We start from the raw sequence: 24,308 nt of genomic DNA on the forward strand, positions 1-24,308 counted from the left end.
CACAGTTTATCTGGCCTTTTTTCAGAAATTTTATTTATGTCATAAGCAGATTAGAACAATTGAAGGATATGATTATTTCAGATAGTTTGAGTTGTTTTAGCAACTTTACTACTCAATTATTATAATTCAAAATTCACATGGAATAAAGAAAGATAAGCGACAAGACATAAAACATTACTTCAAAGTATGTGATTTTATGCTGCATGTAAACTGTACAAAAATAAATACCAACACAAGGAATCTTAATTATTTTTTATCATCAGATGTTCTTTGGTGTTCATGTCAGGTCTCAGGATAATAATGTAGCATTTGGGGATAAAGATACAGCCCAGTAAACCCAGGCCAGAGGCCAGGATGGAGAAGATCTGCACAGCTACCATGTATTTCCCCTTGGTGCTCAGATATGTGGGAACAAAGGAGATCCAAACGCTACAAAAAACCAACATGCTGAAGGTGATCAGTTTGGCTTCATTAAAGGCCCCTGGCAGATTTCGAGCCAGAAATGCCACCAAGAAACAGATGGCAGCCAAAAAACCCATGTAGCCAAGAGCAGAGTAGAACATGGTGACAGAGCCTTCATTGCACTGCAGCAGGATGTGTTCTGGTTGGGAATGAAAGTCAGAATCTGGGAATGGGGGAAAGACTCCCAGCCACATCATACAGAGGCCTACTTGAATACCAGAGCAGGATAAAACAATAGAGTTGGCCAGACTCTTCCCCAGCCATTTCCTCATGCTGCTGCCTGGCTTTGTGGCCAGAAAGGCCACCACCACCATGACAGTCTTGGCCAGCAAGGAAGACACAGCAACTGAGAAAACAATACTGAAAATGGTTTGTCGGAGGAGACAGGTCATTTTCACGGGGCGACCGATGAATAGAAGGGAAGTCAAGAAAGAAAGCAGGAGTGAAACCAGGAGGATGTAGGTGAGTTCACAGTTGTTGGCTTTGACTATGGGAGTGTCTCGGTATTTCATGAAGATTCCCAGAATAAAGGCGGTGGTTAGGGACAAAGCAATGGCAAAGAAAGCCAGGATGAGTCCCAACAATTCTTGGTAAGATAAGAAGCTTATATTTTTGGGGACACACTGATCTCGCTTCTTATTGGAATACTGGTCATCTGGACACTTTTCACAATGGGTTGCATCTGAGAAAAAAAATGGTTAGCATGAATCTGTTTCTGCAGCTGTAGGAGCATGAAAACCACATCAGAAATCAGTTACTTCATTTTCAAGGTATAATATAATATTTCTCCCCAGGGATATCCATACGACACAACATTAGTTAAAAGAATCAAACTGTCTTTTTAAAGGCTGAAGATGATGTCCTCTTTCCCAAAACCAAGCAAGAAAGTAACAACACAATAGAAATCAGCAACCTTTCATTATTTTAATGCTCATATCATCATCCAAATTTGGCAATAGTGCCCAATCTTTGAAGTTTGTGGATTAAGAAATTTAATGTCTTTCTTGCTTCTTGATCAAATACCCCCCCAAACAAGATAAAATATTGATTGTATCTTGATTTTTTGGGGGGGGGTTATTTTTGGAGCCACCTACTGTACCTTCTTGCACAGAGAATGTTCCTTCCATACACAGAGAACAGTCATAGCAGCAAACTGGGGCTCCCTCTCTCACAAGCTTGGCATAACCTGGGGAGCAACTTTCAGTGCATCTTGAATAAGGCACCATCTAAACATAAACAGAAAAATTAGTCAGGGTGATATACTGTATGAATTATTAGGATTTACTGAAATCAAGTGGCTTCCAGAAGCTCAGGACCAGATTGAGCAAAATCATCCAAAAGTAGTGGCATGAACTTTAATTACTCTACTTGCAAGGGGCAAATGAAAGATCATTCTCTTTCTCTATCAGTCTCCATTGTAGATCCCAAAACAGACTCATTGCCTCATTCTTTTTTCCAAAGGAAAGTAGTTCCATTGCAAAAGGTGTTTCTCCTTAGGGCATGTATGAGAATGCTATAACTTACCGTATTTTTCGGACTATAAGACACACCAAGATTTGGAAGAGGAAAACAAGAAAAAAAGTTTTTGCCCTTCGCAGCCCACTAGGAGCACTTTGCAGGCCTCCCAAACCGCTGTGCATCCTGTTTTTGCAAGAAACGGGCCTTTTTTCACAAAAAAGGGATGCGCAGAGGGTTTGGGAGGCCTGCAGAGTGCTCCTGGGGGCTGAGGAGGGCAAAAACGCAGTGGTTGGGAGGGATGTGTGTCTTATACTTTGAAAAGTTCAGTATATATATATATATTCCTCCATCTTTGCTTTCTCAGGAAACCTCCAAAATCTAGCTTTCTCTAGAGTCCCTATCTTTCTCTCCTACAACTGATTGTTGTATTATCATATGCAAATGACTTTTTTAGCTACACACATTTCTTTCACCACATTCTTAGTGATACCTTTCTCTTATGCAATTCAGTGGGCTAAACCCTTCTTATTCTGGATTTTTTTCCCCAAAGGTGCTTTTTCAAAAGACAACTGATCAATCTTCCACTTCTCATTCCAGAAGCTTCTTCGGTTCTGACTGAATGGTGAAGTATGGAAGGATTTATATTCCTTGCAGTCATCTGGTCATTAACAGTCTTTCTGAAAGTTGTTGAGGCCACTTGGAATTTATCTGCACCCTCAGGGTCACCTGAATAGTGCAAATGGGTGTGGAATCTTCCTGCAATTGCTGAATCTATCTCCTGTTTACAACACAGTCTTTTCAGCAGTTCCAAATCTTTCCATCCTCCAACATTCAGTCAGAACTGAAGAAGCTTCTTGGATGAGAAGTGAAACTTCTTGAAGGGAAAACAAAGTCCAGGTGCCTTTTGAAAAAGCACCTTTGACACAACCTGGATGACTGAGAATCTCCATAGACATTCTGGATTTTCTCTTATTGAAAACAAGATAATTTGATGTACTATAAATTATGGCAACATATCCCAGTTTACTAATGTAAATTGCAAATCCTGCAATACAATGCAGCAAATTCCAGCGTGTGATAGATTATTGTAAAACCTCTAAAGTAAAGTGATATGTAATAAATTAAGTTTTCTTGTATGGAAGTTATCTCAATTGGCCTTAATAAGAATTATTTCTGAGCAGATGGAGATAAATAGCAAAATCCAAACAGCCTCAGCCTACTTTGTTAAATAAAGTTGGCCATTGGACAGCACTTTGATTGACAGAAATCTTGACTTCCGAGGAGGCTTGTCTTTCTACAGTCCCAATTTTCACCCCTGCATGTGATTTGTTCAAAACGGATGTCCACTGCATGATATCAAAGTCACCAACCGGAATTCCATTTTCATCAAAATAAATCTCATCTCTGGAAATATTGTGATGTTGGAAGTTTCTCAGGAACCTATGAAGCTGAAGAAACATAGAAAAAACCTTACAGTTTGAGCCTTTATTCAATTTTTTTTTCTTGCTATTATTCTGCATTGGAGGTACTCTGAATAATTCAACCTCTTCAAATCACCACTGCAGTCTGAAGCAGATTGATTCAGTATTTCATGGGAAACTTCTTTTAGTCATTCTCCAGGAATTTACAGCTCTTTTTCAAATACTGTATTTTTCAGACTATAAGACACACTTTTTTATCTCCCAAAAGGGCTTGAAATTGTCTGTGCGTCTTATAGACCGAATATTGTTGAAGCCCTGCCCTCCCACCAGCTGTTTTTTAGCCTCTTCATGCCCTGTGTTTTGGTCTTTATTCAGCCTTTTTCAGTCCTTTTTTGGCCCATTTTTAGAGCTTTTTTCAGCCCATTTTTGAAGATTTTGGGGGCATTTTTTCCAAACCCACCCCCCCCACAACCAAACAAAGTGTTGCATATTGAATTGGAGTGAGGATAGGCTTCAGTCAGGTCCTCCAATCCGGAGGGAAAATACTCAAACCCTATTGGCCGATCTGTCTGACTGCTCCCTATAAAAGGACAAGCAGTCAGATGAGCTGACTCTGGGTTGAACCGATCTACTGATAAAGAACTGTTGTGACTGTTAGCACTGAGTGATCTCTTTGATCGCCTGATCCAACACTGGCAACGAAAGTTGTATTGGAAGAGCAGAGAACAAAAAGAGATGAATTAGATCACAGTCCCAACGGAAGAGGGGACCACCGGGAGGCATCGACAGGCTACTACTGCAGGGACTGAACTGCATCAGCCATCACAATGACTGCTCATGCCTCGCCAACTCCATTCAACCCAGCAACAGACAATTGGGACTCATACATGGCCAGGTTTGAGTGTTTTATGGAAGCAAACAACCTCCTAGGACTATCAGTCAATTGGAAAAGAGTGTTATTCTCAGCTATTGTGGAAATGAGATGTTCGATACAGCTAAGGGCCTAGAGCCTTGGTGGTGCAGTGGACTAAAGTGCTGTTAAGTAGCACTTAGCTACCAGCTGCCTGCAATTACTGGGAGTTCAAATCTCACCAGGCTCAAGGTGCCTGTTCGTCAAGCTGAGTTTGACGATCTAAGCTGACGATCCAAGATGATGCTTGATGATCCAAGCTGAGTTGCCTGATCGGCAGAGGCATTTAAAAGAAAAAAAGTCTCTGACGATCAGGTAACTCAGCTGGCATCATCAGAGCCTTTTGAAAGCATTTTTTAACAACCTCTTCGCCGAAGAAGTTGTAGAAAAAATGGTTTTAAAAGTTTTTTAAAAATTGGCCATGCTCACCCAGTCACATTACCCCCGCCCCCCCAACAAGCCACGCCACAGAACCGGTAATAACAAATTTTAGATTTCACCCCTGCATCAAATACATTTGCTTGTCAATGTCCATCATGTTTCCCTAAGATAGACATTCAAAATGTTCCATCTATATTCATTGATGCCATAGATGGAAGCTTAGTAACACATTTAGAAACAATTTTACAAACAATTTTACAAGCAAGTTTACAAGCATGTCTAACATCTCTTGAAAAAAAATATAGAAATGATAAATAAATATCTAAATGCTCAAAATACTACCCCAATTCAACAACCATTACCTCAAAATATTACCTCAACTCAACAACAACCACCTCAATCTCAACCACAAGTAACCATCAACCCAGCAAATAATTCAAACCCACCAAATAATATATTCTTACTTCTCAAAGACACCATGGAACGTGAACAAAAATGTCCAAATGCTATTTTATTTGGCCTGGATGACAACTATAAATCTGATGATATCACAAAGGTTCACAACATTATAAGAAACTCCAATAAACCAAACATCTCCCCTGATGACATCATCAAAATTTCAAGAGATTGCCCTGAGTTCAAATACAACAATAGCTCGTTAGCTCTACGATTTTGCAGTGTTATTTGCAAAAATGAGTCCATCAAACGCATATTCATACATATGATAAATTCAATCACCAAAACCAACATCAGCCATAACAAACTTCGCTCATGTCCCGACTTATCCATATTGCAAAGAATCCACTCCCGTGAACTCATTTCGATTCTTACTTTGTTACAGAGCCCCAGATTATGACACTGAACATGCAAACAAGTTAATTTCACAACTAACCTGGGCAGCCTCCTGCCCACACCCAATAATCTTTCTTGGTGACCTTAACTTACCACTTATTAATTGGACCCTAAATGAATGGACAATTGAACCTATACATCCAACTCTGTACAATATTGTAACTAATCTGGGACTTGATCAACTACTAACTAACAACACTAGACTCAACAACTGCCTTGATCTCATCTTCTGCAACAGTTTAAATTCAATTTATGGACTACAAATAAAAGAACCATTCTCCAACAGCGACCACAGCATGATTGACTCAACTTACGCCCTCTCAAAAATCATCATAATCGACCGTGCCCCTGAGGTACCCAAGTACCTTCTTAATAGCATTCCAGTGGAATTCCTTTGGGTTTTCCATGTGCCTGGACAATAGATTCACAGCTAAAGCTATGTCAGGCCTGCTCCAATTGCTAATGTATAGCAAGGAGCCAATCACAGATCTATATAATTTATTATCTGTGAACTCAGGGCTGTCCTTGTGAGTGTGACCATAGTAGTCACTTTGTATGGGGCTATGCGTTGGGTTAGACTTCCTACCGTGGACCAGAAAATATGGAGTCTGGTCCACAACACTGCTCCAAGTGCAGTTCAAGATGTAATTGGCGTAATGTAGTGCCTCCACCCAATATGATTCCACAACCCCGGCATCTGCAATCAGGCTACGTACCATAGTCTGCAGGAAACCATTTTGTTTTTCCGCCACGCCATTTTGTGCAGGAGTAAAGGGCGCTGTTCAAAAATGGTGTATGCCTTTATGCCTTACCCTGTCTTGGAACTTTCGGGACATGAACTCAGCCCCATGGTGGATCTGCAGCTGCACGATCTTTGTCTTGTACTGGGTTTCCACATAGTTGTATAGCGATCTATGGCGTTAAAAGCTCCAGATTTTTCTGTGAGGGTATACACATGGCTGTACCGCAAGAAATCGTTGACGGCAGTGAGGAAATACTGCCTTTTCCCTAGGGACGGTATAAATGGCCCAACCAAATCAACATGGATTAATTGATACGGGTATTGAGTTTTACACAGTGACACCTTAGGTATAGGGGCGGCCTTCCTCTTTGTCCTCTTACAGATGGCGCAGTCCAGAAACACCTCACAGTCCTGGAGGTGAATCCCCTCAGCAAATTCCCCCATCTTTTTGACCATGGGGAAGCTCGCATGGCCTAATCTCTGATGTAAAAGGTGGGCACATTTGATATGAAGCGGCTTCCCCACTGACACCCCCTTGACTCTGGTTGCCATGGGCAGTGCTGGCACCTTAGGCCCTTTTTTGGGCTTATCTGCCTTGGGTGCCTGCTGGGGCTTGGGTTTCTTGCCTGCATTGGCCTTGAAAAGCCACGGGGCTGGCTGAGACGGCATGGGTGCAACTGCTTTGGCCTTGAGCCCCTTTGATAGCCTGGGAGCTGGCTTTGGTCCCATGGGGGTGGCCGTCTCTGTCTTATGCACCTTAGACACCCTTGGGGCTGGCTGTAGGGCCTTTCTCTCTCTTTGCGCGCAGGCACCTTCTGAGGTGGCACCCTGTGGACTGTCCTCTGTAGCTGGGCTCTCGGGGGAGAAATATGGCAAACCATTTATAACAGTGACACTCCCAATAACCTTTTTGTCCCAAGTGACATGACCTCCTCCTTTGTGAAACAATACCTCCACCCTGCCATCATCACATAATTTGATTATGCTCAACAAGTTATTGGCGATAGAGGGAGCATGTAACACACTTTCAACATTGCCCAGCCCAGGTACAGAGACAGCGCCCTCCCCAACAACCAAAGCATTATCACCATTGGCAACCTTGATGGAGGAGTTAATTCTCCTTAATCTCTTAAAACCTTGCTTCATGTTGGCCTTGTGGGATGAAGCCCCAGAGTCCAGTAACCAGAGGCCAGTGGGGCCATCAGCCTTAGTGGCGGGAGTGAGATAACAAGTACATACAAAATTGCCCTTAGCACCACCTTTGCCCCCGCCATGCCCCCTTCTCTGCCCCCTGCCCCTTCCTTGATTGGAGCCACACTTCGGCCCTTGCTGGTAGTGGGGGCACTCCTTCTTCAGATGCTCCTCAGAGCCACAGGTAAAACATTTGAGTAGAGCGTTAACCTGCTCTGAACTGTGGTGCCTCCTGTTGATGCATTGAGTTGTGGCCCTGGTGTATTCTCCTGCATCTCTATGCCTCCTGTCCTCCTCATTGAGCCTCCCTGTGAGGTAGGACAGAGTCATAGCTTCCTTCCTGGTTCCCTCTAGTGAGACAATAAAATTGCCCCAACTTTTGTCCAGGGATGCCAGAATAACTGCAATCAGGTTGGCCTCAGTCATGGGGTAGTCCCTGAGCACCAGTTCTGCCCTGAGTGCCTTCAACTTTCCAGGTGCTCAGCGATGCTAGCCCCAAATCTCAGCTTGGTGTTGTAGAACTCTGATGTAAGCCTTGTGGTGGAGCCTAGGCTATCAGTGTTAAACAAGCTATACAATAACGCCCAAATCTCACCAGCTGTGAGCCCATCTGGAATGCTAGGGTACAACTTAGCATCCAGTGAGCTCAATAGAGTGGTATAGGCTTTCCTGTGGTACCACTCTTCTTGAGGCCCCCAAGGGAAAGGTGGGGGGACTAAAACCATTTCTAGGGTCCCTTCCTTTAAGAGACATACTTGTATTTCCTTATTCCAGATGGTGAAATTCTCGCCCCCCCAGATGCAATTTCTCAAAATTATTTGGGAAAACAGAAGCAGAGGAATAAGCATGAGCAGGGAATACAGACTCAGGTGGCAAAGATACCTTTGCGAGGATTCCATTGAAGTAACTGGGAGAGGGATCCCTCTGCTGGTAAGTGTTGGTTGTCAACTTGCAAAGTTTTCAAGTTGCCATGAGCAGGAGGGAGGGAGAACTGAAGTGAATTCCATACATTCTTTCTGACCACAATCAGAAGGAGGGTGTTAGGTTTCACAGCTAGCCAAAGTGGTTAATTGGAGAATGTGATTTATGACATGGCCAGAGAGGAGGGGAGAGACAGGGTCATAGGGGAATGTAAATCTACGTAGGATCAGTCCTAACTGCATCCGAGTATTGCCGGAATGGTGCTCCTAATAAATGAATATATTTCATTTGAAGTTTGGATCATGGCTCATGAATTAATTAGGGCATCTTTCGGAAACTTGACATTGGTATTTTTCTTTGATTATTTTTCCCTTTTTCAGATGGCGCCGACTGAGCATGCTTGGACAACTGGGCATACTCAGAGCTGACTCCAGCCCAGGAGCCGGAGGGAGCGGACGTCTCTCTCAGTGCTCCAGGGCCAGGCCTGGGCCCAGGTCTGTGGAGCCCTGAAGACTCTTCTGGAAGCCTCCCCCCCAGTATATTGGGACACTTACCGGGGGCGAAGACTGCAGGATGGGGCCGGAAAGGCCCGAAGATGCCGAGGATTGCCTGGAGGGGCCCACCACTGGCCTTGAAGACTCCGGAGGAGGCTGCCATCGTCAGAGGTGAGAAGCTCAGCTGGAGCCCCCCTGAAGACATCGAGGTGAATTCTCCGTTGCCGTGGTCGGGGTGTCTGGTAAGTTGGAGCCCCCGGGAGGTGCGGGGCGCAGCTGGAGGGCTCCAGACTGGACGCTTCCCCGTTGTCGGTCTCCTGTGGGTAGCGAGGGAGGCTGGCTACCCCTGACATCGAGGTTGTGGTCGTTGTGGCCTCCAGGGCCCCGACCAGGACTTGGATCATGGCCCTGATGCCCGCTGAAGCAGGTGCAGCCGGGCAGACTTCGAGGCTTGCCGGTGGGGGGGGCGAGCGGTTTGCATGCTGCTTCGGTTGGCCACCATTGGTTGCTGGGCCTCATGGTCTAGCTGAGGCCCACTAAGCCTCGCTGGAGTAGGTAGCCTGGGGGCCGCCATGTTGCTTCTGGTTGGCCCCGGAAGCTGCAGGTCTTGGTTTGGTGGGAAATTTCCCGCCAAAAGCTCCAGGGCTCCGGGATACCCCAGGGTGGCCAGCACCATGTTAGGGGGCCTCCTGGGCACTGGGGAAGGACTTACCTGGTGTCCAGAGGCCCCCTGCCCTGGTGTCCAAAACGGCTTGTCTTGTGGCGTCCCTCGGGCTGCTAGGAGCATTCGGAGCAGCTCTCTGCATTCCTCGCCAGTGAGCTGGTCTATGCTGGAGGTGGCCTGATCCCAGGCCGCCTCCCTGGTGTCCTGGCAGTCCTGGGTCGACTGCTGGCCTTCTATGCTTCCTTCTGTGGCTTGCAGCTGCAGGGAAGCGTGCGAAGGGGTCCCCAGCATTTCGCTGGTTTCTCTGGGGGCATAGAGATCATCTGTGCCCTCCTCTGGATCAAAGCTTGCATCAGGGACTGGATGCATCCTTGATTGGAGACTCCTGGTCACAATCGGGGATCTCCTGCCATCCATCTCTGAGGGGTTCTTGTTGGAACCTTCAGGAATCTTCCTTCTGCTGGCTTGGAAGCATTGCCACAAACCATCCTCTGCTACCACTTTGTGAGAGATCTCACAAAGGTTGATGGTTCGTTGAGGCGCTTCCAAGCAAAAGGCAGCATGCAGGGATGCAATCAAATTGAAGGATTATTTAGGGATAAAGTAGAGAAAATGAGTTCCCTGGCATGGAGGCATCCATGCCTGGATTGAGCCCATGGATCAGTCCTATAGGGAGCTAGAACAAGAGCCAGAGAGCAGCCCCTGTGAAGGGGTTCTTGTGGGGGCCTCTCCCTCCCTCCCTCTCCTGTGAGGGGGCCGGAGGGCCATTAATTGTATGGGGCTGCAGGGGCCGGAGCCCCTTGACCCACCAGTAGGATCAAAGGTGCCTCTTTGCTCCCATCTGGTGGCCTTTTAAGAAACTGCCATGGCTGGCACAAAACACCTAACAGAAATAACTAATTATTTAAGAATATAATTCTACAAAAATATGTTTACTATTACCAGAACTATATAAGCTTGTCAACTGTAGTAAATATGATGAATATTATTTTATTTGTACCAAAGTGTAAGTCACTCAGGTACCACACTGTTCACGCATTGATATGTTTGTAAAAAATTGAAAAAAGTGAAAAACTTGAAAAAAGAAAAAAAAAACATTTAGAAACGGTTTAATGTCAGGGTTCAAAGTAATACGCCCATAGTAAACAAGACTCTAAGGCAAGTGGGTTCCTCAAATATCAGTTTTATTCGACATATCATAGAGGCATAGGCTGGTGAAAACTGACTCTAAATGTTGCCACAGTTTTCACCTAATTAAAACTAAAAGTTTTCCTTCCCTTTCCAAACAATCAGTCACATGCTCCAATCAAGGTGTCATCTGGTTGCCTGGTGAGTTCACTCATCCTCCTTCTGGCCATTGTTGGGAATGTCCTTGGTTCCCAGGAGAAAATATTTTGTTTTGTCTACAATACCCCAGCTATCTCTATCCCCCCCCCTCCATATCCCTCAGCTCCAGTGTGGCAACACTGAAGAATCAAAATTTATTTTATTTTTATTTTTATTTTATTTTCAATTTATATACCGCCCTTCTCCCTGAGGACTCAGGGCGGTGCACAGCCAGAATTAAAAAAATGAAATACAAATATTAAAAACAATTAAAATCTTTATAAATTTGGCCCAAAAATTTAAAAAACCACAAACCAATTAAACATTTAAAAAATTTAAAAAAATTCTTACCTGCCATGGCTGTACAATCTGGGGTGATTGATGGTCTCCAACTGGCATTCTCCTCTTACTCCATTGGGAGGAAGAGGCAGCACTGAGAACCCAGGCCACAATTTGAATTATTTGGGAAATACTGGAGGAGTCCTGAGACAGGATTGTTGCAATCACATCATGGGGTGGGAATTCCCAATTCTCTTTTTCTCTGCATTTTTTCCAAACTTTCTTAGATAACACAGGACTTGTATAAGAACATTGGAACGCTTCCTTTCCATACAATAGGAGCATAGATGCATGAGAATTAAAGTCATAATACTGAGTCCTTCTCTTTGTCTGGATGAGGAAGGAAAACAAAGCATATTTATTTTGGAGATCAAGCAAGATATCAAAAATATCTACACCTAAAACTGTCAAAGTTGTTGCAATCCACACCCTTCCCACAATGGATGTATTAGTCGTATCAATCTTTTGTATTATTACTGCTAACATTCCCAAGGCCTGAAAATCCAGTTGGCATACTATAATTTTTATTTGACTCTTGATAAGAGAGTAGAACATTTTCCTTTTTTCTTGCATGAGAGTTTCTCCAGCACTTGTCTGCACATTTGCTTCTGGGACAGTTCCTGAGAGGACAATGCAAATCCCATTTTTTAGAGCGAGAACTTCCAAGCGTCTTTTGAATTTTTCTCCTTTTTCATTGTCCCGAGAAAGGAGGCCGATCCACGTCCATTGGAACTGCAGGAGCAGCTGGACGATTGCTGAGTCAGGAGGTTCTTGGTTTGGGGTCATCCGATATGAAAAAGGAAAATGATGATTTTTCTCAGCCATCTGGTTGATGACACTGTAGTTGATCTAAGATAAAAGAGAAAATATTGGTAGTTTGTACCAGTTTTAATGATAAAAGTCAGATGGTAAATCTAAGGGCCTTTCCACACTGGTGAGAGACATTTTAAATGATAACTCCACAAATTTTGCTGGTTTCCTTGATTGATTGATTGATTGATTGATTGATTGATTGATTATTTAAATTTCTATACTGCCCTTCTTCTTTCAGACTCAGGGCGGTGAACAGCCAAAAATAAAACATTTGTACACAAAGGTTAAAATAATTTTAAAATAATTAAATAAAGTTTGGCCCATAATTTAAAACATTTCAATTAAAATCAGTATCAATTTTAAAAACCAATATAATGTTCATGATGTTCTGTCCTGTTGTCTTGTATGCTCCCTTTGAAACCAGGGAGCTCTGAATTATCTGTTGGTGATGTTCATTGGTGGTCCTCATAGAGCACAACCTTCTGGTCATATTAGAACTCTGTGGGTCACCCATCCACTCAGTCAATTAGTCAATCAGAATAGAGCTGGAAAGTCTTCTAGTCCAACCCCATGTGTGTGTGTGTGTGTGTGTGTGTGTGTGTGTGTGTGTGTTTCTGTGAGCGTGTGCTTTGTGTGCATGCGCAGCGTTCAAAAGACACCAATTTCAAGCTCTATAGCTTACCTTCTAGGGTAGCCCCAGTAAGTAAAACAGCTGAGGCTGTGAAATCCACCATGCCAGGCAAATCAGCTGAGCTGAGAAACGTGGAAATATAGGACAGGATAGGGTGGGGGTGGGTGGGCAGGGACAACTGATTGCCGGTTCACTAGAACCAGGCCGAACCAGCACCAGCCCACCATTGTATGTATATAGGGACACACACACATACTTTGTGAATTAAACATTCTTTCAGATGTTCTAATATTTACTTTCTGACTTTCAATTTATTTGGAGAAATAGATACAACTGCTACCTTCTAGGCAAATCTGAACATTTTACAACACGGAATTAATTTCATTTGGTTTATACCTGTGGAAATTTATAGATGCTCAAGACATTGGAAATGTGATCAAAGAGTTCAGAATCCATCTCCTCAAGAATCGCCAGCAGGTTCTTTTGTCTTCCACATCTGTAGTTTGGGATGTTCTCCTGCCCTGTAGACAGCACATCCAGCATGGCCTCATATGTCATTCTTGCACTGAAAAAGTTCTCATAGATGTTGTAGCCCAGGGTGATGTTGGGTAAGAGCCTTGAATTCTGGTTGACCTCATGAACAGCCAATAAGAAGGGCAGAATTTGGTTGAAGGTGTTCTCACTGCAACGTAAGAAATTTCATCATCTTATTTTGCTCTATATCAACGATTTATGTGATCAACTTAAAAGCAATTGATGTAAAATTATTCAATTCTACAGATAATTCTTTTTTGTTTGAAAAGTATTTTTTTATTTTTTTCTGAATGGTGTCTGAATGGTCATCTATTTGGCAACTTCAAATTTTGATTCATAAATGTTCTGTCTTACATATTGATAAACGTAATCAGAATGTCAAGTATAAGCTAGGTGGCATTGATCTACCAGATGATCCTCACCTTGTTAAGGACCTAGGTGTCCTTATCTTCGATGATTTATGCTCCAAATCTCACTGTAACAGCATTGCTAAAAAAGCATTAAGAGTTGTAAACTTAATTTTGCAAAGCTTTTTTTCTGTAAAACATTTTATTGCTCATTACAGCTTATAAAACTTATGCCAGACCAACCTCAGAGTATTGTTCATGTTGAGCATCAAGCAACACTCGACACCCTGACATTCCAACGGAAAAGAAAGGTACTACACGAGGGGGGATATGGGCACAGGTGACAATGGGGGGTGAAACATGGTGGCTAGGTGTCATACCCACCGGTGGAGGAATATACCGGGGCTCGCGTGGGGTGCTGTCGAGGCATGTGTCGGATAGCAATCCAGCCAGGAGCATCAAAGCCCTGATGATGTCATCTCCCTGCAACTCTACCGGCAGCAGATTCAAATGCCCTTCAGCTGGGGAAAATTACGAACATGCGCCGACTAGCAATCAACTGACGGCGGACCTATAAAGCATAGCAGAGGGGTGGATGCCCTCAGCTCTGACTTTATTCATGTTAGTGTACCGGCAATGACTAGAAGCCGCTGTGTAGCAGGATATTAAACTGAGTTTACTGGCCGAGGCTTGGCATCTTTCCTGAGTTCCTGCACTGGCAGCCTAGCGGAGCCGAGAGTTCAATTGTTTGGAATCCCCACCATATATCTGACGTCAGTACAATTCAGTGGGTTCAGAAGTATTTCACGAGAAAAGTTGTGCACTTTCCATATACAATAGAATTCCCTACGCTACTAGGCTCGAAATTCTCGGTTTGGATAACTTAGAACTGTATCACTTGTGGTCAGGCCTAGGTATTGAATATAAAATTATATGTAATAATGTTTTACCTGTAAATGATTTTTTCTGTTTTAATTGCAATAATATGTGCGTGAACAGCTGCTTTAAACTCCATGTAAATTGTTCTAAACTTGACTTTAAAAATATGATTTCTGTAATAGAGTTGTCAAAGTCTGGAATGCCCTACCTGATTCAGTTGTCTCAGCTACAAATTTTCACAATTTCAATCACAAATTGACTTCGGTGGACCTTACTTCATGCTTTAAGTGGTCAGTAGAGGGAGTGGGCGTAGGTGCACTAATGTGCCTATCATCCAGGGGTAAAATTCAGCAGGTTCTGACAGGTTCTGGAGAACAAGTAGTGGAAATCTTGAGTAGTTTGGAGAACTGGCAATTACCACCTCTGGCTAGCCCCAGAGTAGGGTGGGAATGGGGATTTTGCAGTATTCTTCCCCTGGATTGGGGTGGGAATGGAGATTTTGCAGCATCATTCCCCTGCCATACCCACCAAGCCATGTCTACCAAGCCACACCACGCCCACCAAGCCAAGCCCACAGACTGGTAGTAAAAGAAATTGAATTTCACAACTGCTATCATCCCTGTTATTGTATATTTATTCTCTTATTCTTGTTCTCATTTTTCTTTGACAAATTCCAATAAAGAAGTAAATAAATCTTCAGTTTGGATTTTCATGAAAGCATGTCATATTTACTGTAGCCTTATATCTATACAGTGCAATGCCAAAAAGATAATCAACTTCTCATTATTCATGTCAGGGATCCAATGGATGCCCTAATTAAATCATGAGTTTTGAGCCAAGCTTAAAAAAAAAATCCAATTATTTATTAGGAGTTTCATGTCAGCACGTTCTGAAGTGAAGTCAACTCTGACCCCACATAATTTACACTCTAATCATGATGCTGTTTTCTCCATGCCCCCAGGGTGTGTCATCAATCACATTAGTCAACGGAGCAATTTCGTGGGTTTTAGTGATCACTCTGTCCAATCGCTGTGGTAATCCTGGGATACCACCTTGAGAGAGATGAGTCTGGAATGTGCATCTGCCTTTGGTTGCTGTGCTGTTTTGTCAGTTTTCCATCGCCCTTGCCTATGGCAACTTGAGAGCAGGCCAGGGATGCTTTGTGAGTTTGTAAGGCTCAAAGGAATCCTATCAAAATCACCAGAACAGATTCTGCCTTTCATTTTCTCCACATTATGATTTGGGAGGAAAAAATGAGGAAAATTATTCTTATAGTTCAGTAGCCAGCCAAGGAAAACGGTTACAATAGTAAGAAAACTCCACACCTTCTTCTACTCAAAAAGAAAGTGTGAAGATTTCTTACTATTGTAACTGTTTCAATCTGCTTAGAATAAACTTTTTGCAAAACCAAAGCATTTATTTTATTCACTTACCTATTTACAAAGCTAAAATATCACTCATATCAATTTACAACAATCCATAAAATGTAATTAAAATCATACTACTCAGGTGTGAAGTAAATCATATCTTTGATGAATATACAGTAGAGGTGACAAATAGATTTAAGGAATTAGATCTGATAGACGAGTGCCTGAAGAACTATGGATGGAGGTTTGCAACATTGTACAAGAGATAGCAACTAAAACCATCCGAAAGAAAAAGTAATTCAAGAAAGCAAAATGGCTGTCAGAGGAAGGTTTGCAAATAGCTGAGGAAAGAAGAGAAGTGAAAGGCAAGGGAGAAAGAGAAAGATACATCAAATTGAATTCAGAATTCCAGATAATAGCTAGAAGAGATAAGAATACCTTCTTAAATGAACAGTGCAAAGAAATAGAAGAAAACAATAGAATCGGGATCTGTAACGGGCGTTGTGGCTATGCAGTTGGGGAAATAGTGGGCTCTAATGAGCCCCGCGAAAACCCCGACTGGCAAACCGCCGCCGACAGGTCTGCGGACCGATCCTGTCCTGTAGGGACAGGGGAAAGAGAGGGACCCCTTGGGCGGCCGAGAGGAACAGGCAAGTTCCTCAGAGGCCAGAGGAAACCCTCTGAGTTGGTGGCGGGGGATGGCAGCCATGGCAGCTGCCATGAAGCCAGGACAAACCGGGGCAAGAAATGTGCAGGAGGAAGGAAGAAAGGACGACTGCTTTGAAGCCGGGTGAGTGACACCAACCCAGGCGAGAAACAACGATTGTCTATTGACGTTCACAAATAAGACCCCCAGCCTTAACTAGCAGCTGAAGATCTGTGGGGCTTGAAGACTTTGTAAAGTAATGAAAGGATTTAAAGACCCTTTAAGAAATCTATTTCAGCACTGATTGATTGGTATGAACTGACTATTTACTAATTAGAACTGGATATTTGAATTTCTTTTGTTAAATTGAAACAGATCTGACTTTTGGAAAAGAGAAAAGTGATAATTAAGGACTTGGCACCTTTAAAAGCCAGACAAAGAAATCAAACGGATAACTATATAATTGCTTCAAAATGGCGATTGAATCTGTGACTAAGTGAAAGTGTGGACTGTAGAAATTTGCTCTTTCCTGAAAAAGAACCATTTTGACGCGCTATTTATTTTGGATTACTTCGAAAATAACTATGGACTTTTGAATCTTGGAGATCCTTATTCTGTCTACTGATGGTTTTACAAAGAAAGAAGAAATACAATGGAACTAATAAACTTTTAGCTAATTGGCGTAGCAACAAAAGGACTGGCGCAGGAACAAAAGCGGGGAAGCTGATGGACTTTACAGGAAGCAGACTTTACAACAGAATTAAAAATGATATATAGAGTTTTAAACATGGAAGTATTGACTATAAATTGAAATACTTATGGACAGATAAGGAAATGATGAAACAAAATAGATAAAATTAAAAGGCAATGTTTAAATGTCTAATTGTTTAAATGGTTAAATGGTTAAATGTGTTTTAAATAAAAACAAGAGGTGCCTATGGTGTAATGGTGTAATAAAGATAGAAAATAAAAGAAGATACCTAAAATAGAAGTTGGAAGTTAAGGTGATTAAAAGTGATATTTTTATAAAAGCATAATTTGATGTAACATGTTTTAGTTTTAATTTGTCAACAACGGATGAAGGATAACTATGATTAACTGTTAATGATTATAGATGATATAATAAGGTGCACAGATGGAAGTAACAATTGAGATTGAATTTAACATACATTGGAAATGACTAGTACTAAGAAACAGCTGGGGAAACACCCTGCAAGAGTATATTTGGAAAGAGTAGATTATTAGATAAACATACTGAAAAGAAGATACTTAAAACAAGATATGCTGGTTATCAGCTAAATAAAAGATGGAGATGTGGAAGAGAATAAGCTGGAAATCAGCTAAAATAAATGATATTAGTAAATCAGCTTGATAATTGTTGGGAGTAAGGAGGAGTATATACTGGATATCAGCCAAAATAAAGCATGGAAATTAGCCAAAACACTGGAAAATGCTGGAAATCAGCCAAACAACAGTTGGAGTTTTATGGAGGAGAATATGCTGAAAACTTAGCCAAAATAAGTAATGCTGGAAATCAGCCAAACAATAGTTGGAGTTATGGAGGACAATATGCTGAAAACTCAGCCAAAATATGTCATGCTGGAAATCAGCCAAATAATAGATGGAATTAAGGAGGAGAATGCTGAAAATCAGCCAAAATAAATTATGCTGGAAATCAGCAAAACAACAGTTGGAGGTACAGAGGAGAATATATAGAAGAACAATTATTAATAAGGGGTGAAAAAGAAAATGTTGGATGACAACTAAAATGAAATGAAAAATTTTGAGATTTTCAAGATTCAAAGATTGGATGAAATGGGTCTAGAAACCAAGAAGAATAAAAAGAATTGTGATTAATAAATTGAAATAAAAATTGAGTTGTATACATTTGGAAATTAAGATTTGTGGTGATAAAATTGTAAGGTAAATATATAGATTAAGAGATTAGATCATTTTTGTGTTTTAACGTTGAAGTTAAAAGGAGCAATGGAGAAAAATTAGGAAGAGCTGTATTGAACTTTGATTTATAATTGAATATAAAAATGAGCAATGTTTAGTAGGAAATTAAGATTTATAGGATGTTGGAATTCATGTTATAAATAGTTGTTTTTATTTGTAAAATCAGTCTACCTATCTGTGACCAGAACAAAACTTCGTTCTTGAAAGATTTTTTTTTATGTCTATGTTTGAAAAAATAAAAATCCTAAAAAAAAAAGAGAAAACAATAGAATCGGGAGGACCAGAGATCTCTTCAAGAAAATTGGAGATATGAATGAAACATTTCATGCAAAGATGGACATGATAAAGGACCAAAATGACAGGGACCTAACAGAGGCAGAAGAGATTAAGAAGAGGTAGCAAAATTACACAGAAGAACTATACAAGATCCGTATCTTCCCAGTCCTCAAGAATGCTAATAAGGGATGCTACCAAGTGTACATGTATAGGTTGCGATCATATGAGATGATTTCTTCCTGTTATATCACCCTGGAGAGGAATAACAGTTGGATTCAAGTGCTAGATTAGGAAGTGGTATTACCTATCTGAAGATGGATATCTCTTTAGCAAGTCTTCTTTACACCTAGAGATTTGCTGCAAAATATTCATGGCTTCCATAAGAAAGGCTAAGCACCAAAGAATTGAGGCCTTTGAACTATGGTGCTGGAGAAGACTCCTGCGAGTCCCTTGGACTGCAAGGCGATCAAACCGGTCAGTCCTAGAGGAGATCAACCATGACTGCTCTTTAGGAGGCCAGATCCTGAAGATGAAACTCAAAAACTTTGGCCACCTAATGAAAAGGAAGGACTCACTGGAGAAGAGCCTGATGCTGGGAATAACTGAGGGCAAAAGAAGAAGGGGACGGCAGAGAATGAGGTGGCTAGATGGTGCCACTGAAGCAGCCAGTGTGAGCTTAAATGGACTCTGGGGAATGGTAGAGGACAGGAAGGTCTGGAGGAACGTTGTCCATGGGGTTGCAATGGGCTGGACACGACTTCGTGACTAACAAGATTCACGGTTTTGGAGTTACTGTCCTTTATTCTACAGTTAACTACAGCTAATACAATTCCTCTGCCACTAAACATTAATTTATCTCATGAAGTCTGTCTCCTCCTTGAATTTGGTTTTTAAAAAGTATCCCTTTTATTTAAACCAAAAGGAACAGGGAAGCCACAAAAGTGGCAAAAGTGTTAAAGGGTGGAAAGAAAGAGTGGAGAGGGTGGTAGGAATTATAGAGTAAATGTAAGGAAGGGGAAGAAACAGTAGGGAGAAAATACAAGAGATCTCACTATTTTCTAAGGTATCATTCAATCACTTTATTGGGAGTTACTGTTTAATTATTGTTAATAAATAAATAAAATAGATATGAATAAATAAGTTGCTGTCTCTCCACAGTCCTACCATCCCTTTCCTAATGTTTCTTCTATTTGTACCAATTTTATGTATCCAATTCATGCTTATACTTATTATCAAATACGTTCTTGACAAATAAATAAATAAAAAATAACATTTTGAAAGCAGGCAGAGCCCATTGTAGGACAGTGTTGGCAGTGTCCAGTGTTGCCCAGTGTTGAGGCTGACACTTTGCAAACTCAGGTTTTACAAAATCATCAGGTTCTCCAGGAGCCTTTCCTCTAAAGCAAATTGGGGTGAGCAAAAATGACTTGCCTTTCTCAAGATGAGGAATAGGGGAAAGGAAATCATTTCTAGAAAAGACATTGGAGGTATGTGGTTGGAGAAGTTGACGCAGCAACATATCAATTTAAAACTTTTAATTATTCCTGTTGTGGATAATACCAGAAGCTTATGGTAAAGAAAATGTATACTTGATTATTCATGTAATAACTGCAGCTAGAATTGTATTTGAACAAAATTGAAAAAGTGAAGAGATCCCTACGGATGAAATTATGATTAAAAAAATATTAGAATGTGCAGAAATGCATAGATTAACACTTGCAATCAAAGGAAAGGAAGAATCTGATTATTATAATATATGGGAATTATTCTATCAATGGTTAGAGAATAAATATGAAAGCAATGTATTATAAAGGCAAATAAATTAAGAAGAGAAATGTTATAATAGTATGTATGTTAAATATTAGTAGTAATATAAGAATAGATACAAATAATGAATATGGTGGTAAATTTTAGTTGTTATGATACAAAAATATGTACTCAGATGACACACTGTTTACTGAAAGAAGGAATTTTTGTATTAAAAGTAAATAATATATGTACATGTACATGTACAAGTACATGTATATTGTTTAACGAGAGACCTGGTCTACCCCAACATGTGGGAGGGGGCATTCTACCCCAACATGAAGGGAGGAGAACTTGTGGCTCAGAAGGTTAATTCAATTGCCTAACATGCAGGAAGCCCAAGTTCGAATCCGAGTAAGCGTATGGCTAGCTGATAAAAGCTAAAAAGCTGGGAAAGACATTGGGCGAGCTGACAATTACCTTTTCAATTGGTGGGTTGGAGGCTTGGAGAATGAAAATTGGTACAATCGAGATATGAGTCTAGACATTATTCCCGTAATCCAGTAGTCTCCTGGCTTGTAGTAATGGAACCACTCATTTTCTTCTATTATCACCTTAAATGGACATTTCATCAGTGTACTGGCACAGGGAATTTGAGACAGAAACTGAAGCAGAAAAAGCTGTGTATGTAGCAGCAGCAACATTTGACATACAATATACTGCAGGAGATCCTTCCTAGAGTTCTTTCTTCAGCACAGAGCTAAATCTCAGAGATCACAAAAAGACCACAACTACAGTGAAGAAGATCCAGTTTGCCCCCAGATTTGGAAGAACTATCTGCAATTTCAGACTGCTAGAGTATTTGCCCAGCTTTACCCCAAACTCTGATTTCATTGCAGGAGGCTGTTACAAATCAGATTATCACATGCTGTCTATCCCATTTGTTATCACATTGATTGGCCACTAATTGTGGTGGTGGAAATCCCATGAACCTTGTTCAAAGGAGAATAAATAATCATGATTTTGATAATTAGAAGGGGAATTGGGAAGGAGCATTGGCCATAAAAGTGCCGTTGGCACTTTGACAGTTGAGAAAGGAACAATTCAGGGAAGTTTGATTGTTTTTAGTCTCCAAACCTATTCTTGAGATTCTAAAGATTAAAATGTGGAAAAACAGTTCAACACTCTTGAAGTAGGCAGTGGGCCATTATATTTACTTATTATTTTTTCTGGTGTGGATGAGGCTATCTTCTTCAGTGAAGATTAGATACTCCAGAATGATTAACTCCAGATCATGACATATTAAACAACCTATTGTTGTTGATGATGAGCCACGGTGATGCAGTGGTTAAGTGCAGTACTGCAGGCTACTTCTGCTGATCACTGGCTGCCAGCAGTTTGGCAGATTGAATCTCACCAGGCTCAAGGTTGACTCAGCCTTCCATCCTTCCCAGTTTGGTAAAATGAGGACCCAGATTGTTGGGGGCAAAATGCTGACTCTGTAAACTGCTTAGAGAGGGCTGTAAAGCACTATGAAGCGGTATATAAGTCTAAGTGCTATTGCTATTGGAGGCCCCTGTTAAATGTCTTGTATCTTTCAAAATGTAGAAGAGACTATCAGTCTTCATGGTTACAAAGAAGATCTCGTCCAAATTCCCTGGGGCATTAATATGAAACAATGGCCCATTACTGACTTCTTCACGATAGCAATAGCAATAGCAGACTTATATAACACTTCACAGTGATTTTACAGCCCTGTCTAAGCAGTTTACAGAGTCAGCCTATTGCCCCCAACAATCTGGGTCCTCATTTTACCAAACTGGGAAGGACGGAAGGCTGAGTCAACCTTGAACTGGTGAGAATCAAACTGCCAAATTGCGGGTAGCCAGGAGGCAGCAGAATAGCCTGCAATACTGAATTCTGACCACTGTGCTTTCTCCTCCTCCTGATGTGGTGACATTTGCTGTCTCTTACATAAGGTATCTAGTAGGGAACCAAGAGATGATGCTATATGAGTACATTTCCACAATGGCTGAAGGTGAAGGGCTAAATAAAATTTGAGGACCTGAGCCCAGGGTCTTTGCTATACGGCAGTGGTGGTGAAGCTTTTACTCACCGAGTGCCAAAACATGAAAAAACATGCTTCATGAATAGAATAGAATAGAATAGAATAGAATAGAATAGAATAGAATAGAATAGAACAGAACAGAACAGAACAGAACAGAGTAGAGTAGAGTAGAGTAGAGTAGAGTAGAGCAGAGCAGAACAGAACAGAACAGAACAGAACAGAACAGAACAGAATAGAATAGAATAGAAGAGTTGGAAGGGACCTTGGAGGTCTTCTAGTCCAACTCTCTGCTTAGGCAGGTAACCGTATACCATTTTATTCTTGTTGAGTTCGTTCTTGTTGTGTGCTGCATTCTGGACACTTCGATTTGGTAAACAATTGGAGGGAGGAAATGTTTCTCATCTTTGCAGATAACCTAGAAGTGGCTAGGATAGATTCAATACTACAATGACAGAAATCAAAATTAGGATAATCTAGAATCCTGATTTAGCATACATGAGGATTCTAGTGAGTGAAACTGATCAGTATGTCAATAAAAATACATTGTAATTGCTTTGCTTTTCCAATGCTTTCTCAACATCCAAAGAGAGATAGAGTAGAAGGCAGAGGAAATGGCATTGAGAGACCATTACCAAGACAAGGTCAGATAAAAGCAGTACTGACTTACTTGATATAGCTTTCCTAATCTGTAATACACTGAAGGGCTGACTGACAAAAAGACAAAGACAAAGAAGACACATGCACAAAAACAACTTTATATATTTATAGGTAAAGGTTTAAGTGGGTATAGGTAAAGATTTCCCCTGTCAGTCATGACCAACCCAAGGGGCGGTGCTCATCTTTGATTCACAAAATGAAGAGCCTTTATCTGAAGATGGTTCCATGGTCATTTGGCTGGCATGACTATGCACTGAAGATTCATGAAACATTGTTACTTTCCCACTGAAGTGGTACCTATTTATCTACTTGCATTAACATGCTTTTGAATGGTTAGGTTGGCAGGACACACACAGAGACACAAAGACACTGTATGTGTATGTACACTGTACATACACTATACACTGTATGTAGAAATGGATATGGATATGGATAAAAAGAGGAACCAATTTTAATACTCATAAGCACATCTTCATTGTCACAGCATGTCTACATGATTTCTCCCCCCAAATCATTCAGAGTTGTACATATTTTTCTTTTGATTGAAGACTGTCAAAAACAATAATTTGTCTCATTAATTTATTCAAAGGGATGGAGAAAAAAAATTAAAGTTGCTCCAATGTTCATATTGATATTTTATCTGTTCTTAATATGTAAAATATTATCTGTCTCTCTATTTTTCTCTTTCTTGATCTCTCCCATCCATATCTATCTATCTATCTATCTATCTATCTATCTATCTATCTATCTATCTATCTATCTCATTTATCTAAGTATGAATGATTTTACATTATCAAGCCAGAAGAGATCAATCAAATATATACAGTATTTGAAATTAACTATTTTTTAAAACAAAGTCAGAACATCACCGCAGAAAATAAAATATAACACCAGCACACCAACCTATATAGTAACAAAAACAAATGTCATCATTAGCCGTAGTTTTTAATTTAATCTAAAACCATATCAGAACATCTCTGGTCACAGTTTATCTCGCCTTTTTTCAGAAATTTTATTTATGTCATAATCAGATTAGAATAATCGAAGGATATGATTATTTCAAATAGTTTGAGTTGTTTTAGCAACTTTACTACTCAATTATTATAATTCAAAATTCACATGGAATGAAGAAAGATAAGCAACAACAGATAAAACATTACTTCAAAGTATGTGATTTTATGCTGCATGTAAACTGTAGAAAAATAAATACCAACTCAAGGAGAC

At 40.9% G+C, this 24,308-nt stretch overlaps 1 protein-coding gene across 1 annotated transcript; it reads right to left on the reverse strand.

Moving 5' to 3' along the window:
- Positions 1–242: 242 nt before the first annotated feature.
- On the reverse strand, positions 243–13,746 carry LOC139310105 (vomeronasal type-2 receptor 26-like). Its single transcript, XM_070934262.1, has 6 exons — positions 13,730–13,746; positions 13,002–13,287; positions 11,174–12,010; positions 3,141–3,368; positions 1,562–1,688; positions 243–1,144 (listed from the first exon to the last, which is right to left on the reverse strand). The coding sequence occupies exons 1-6, from the start codon at positions 13,744–13,746 to the stop codon at positions 243–245; spliced, it is 2,397 nt and encodes a 798-aa protein (XP_070790363.1).
- Between the last annotated feature and the right edge of the window lie 10,562 nt (positions 13,747–24,308).

The sequence above is a fragment of the Pituophis catenifer genome, unplaced genomic scaffold, assembly GCF_029215685.1.
Source record: "Pituophis catenifer annectens isolate HBS135680 unplaced genomic scaffold, rPitCat1.0.hap2 SCAF_2, whole genome shotgun sequence".
Lineage (NCBI taxonomy): Eukaryota > Metazoa > Chordata > Lepidosauria > Squamata > Colubridae > Pituophis > Pituophis catenifer.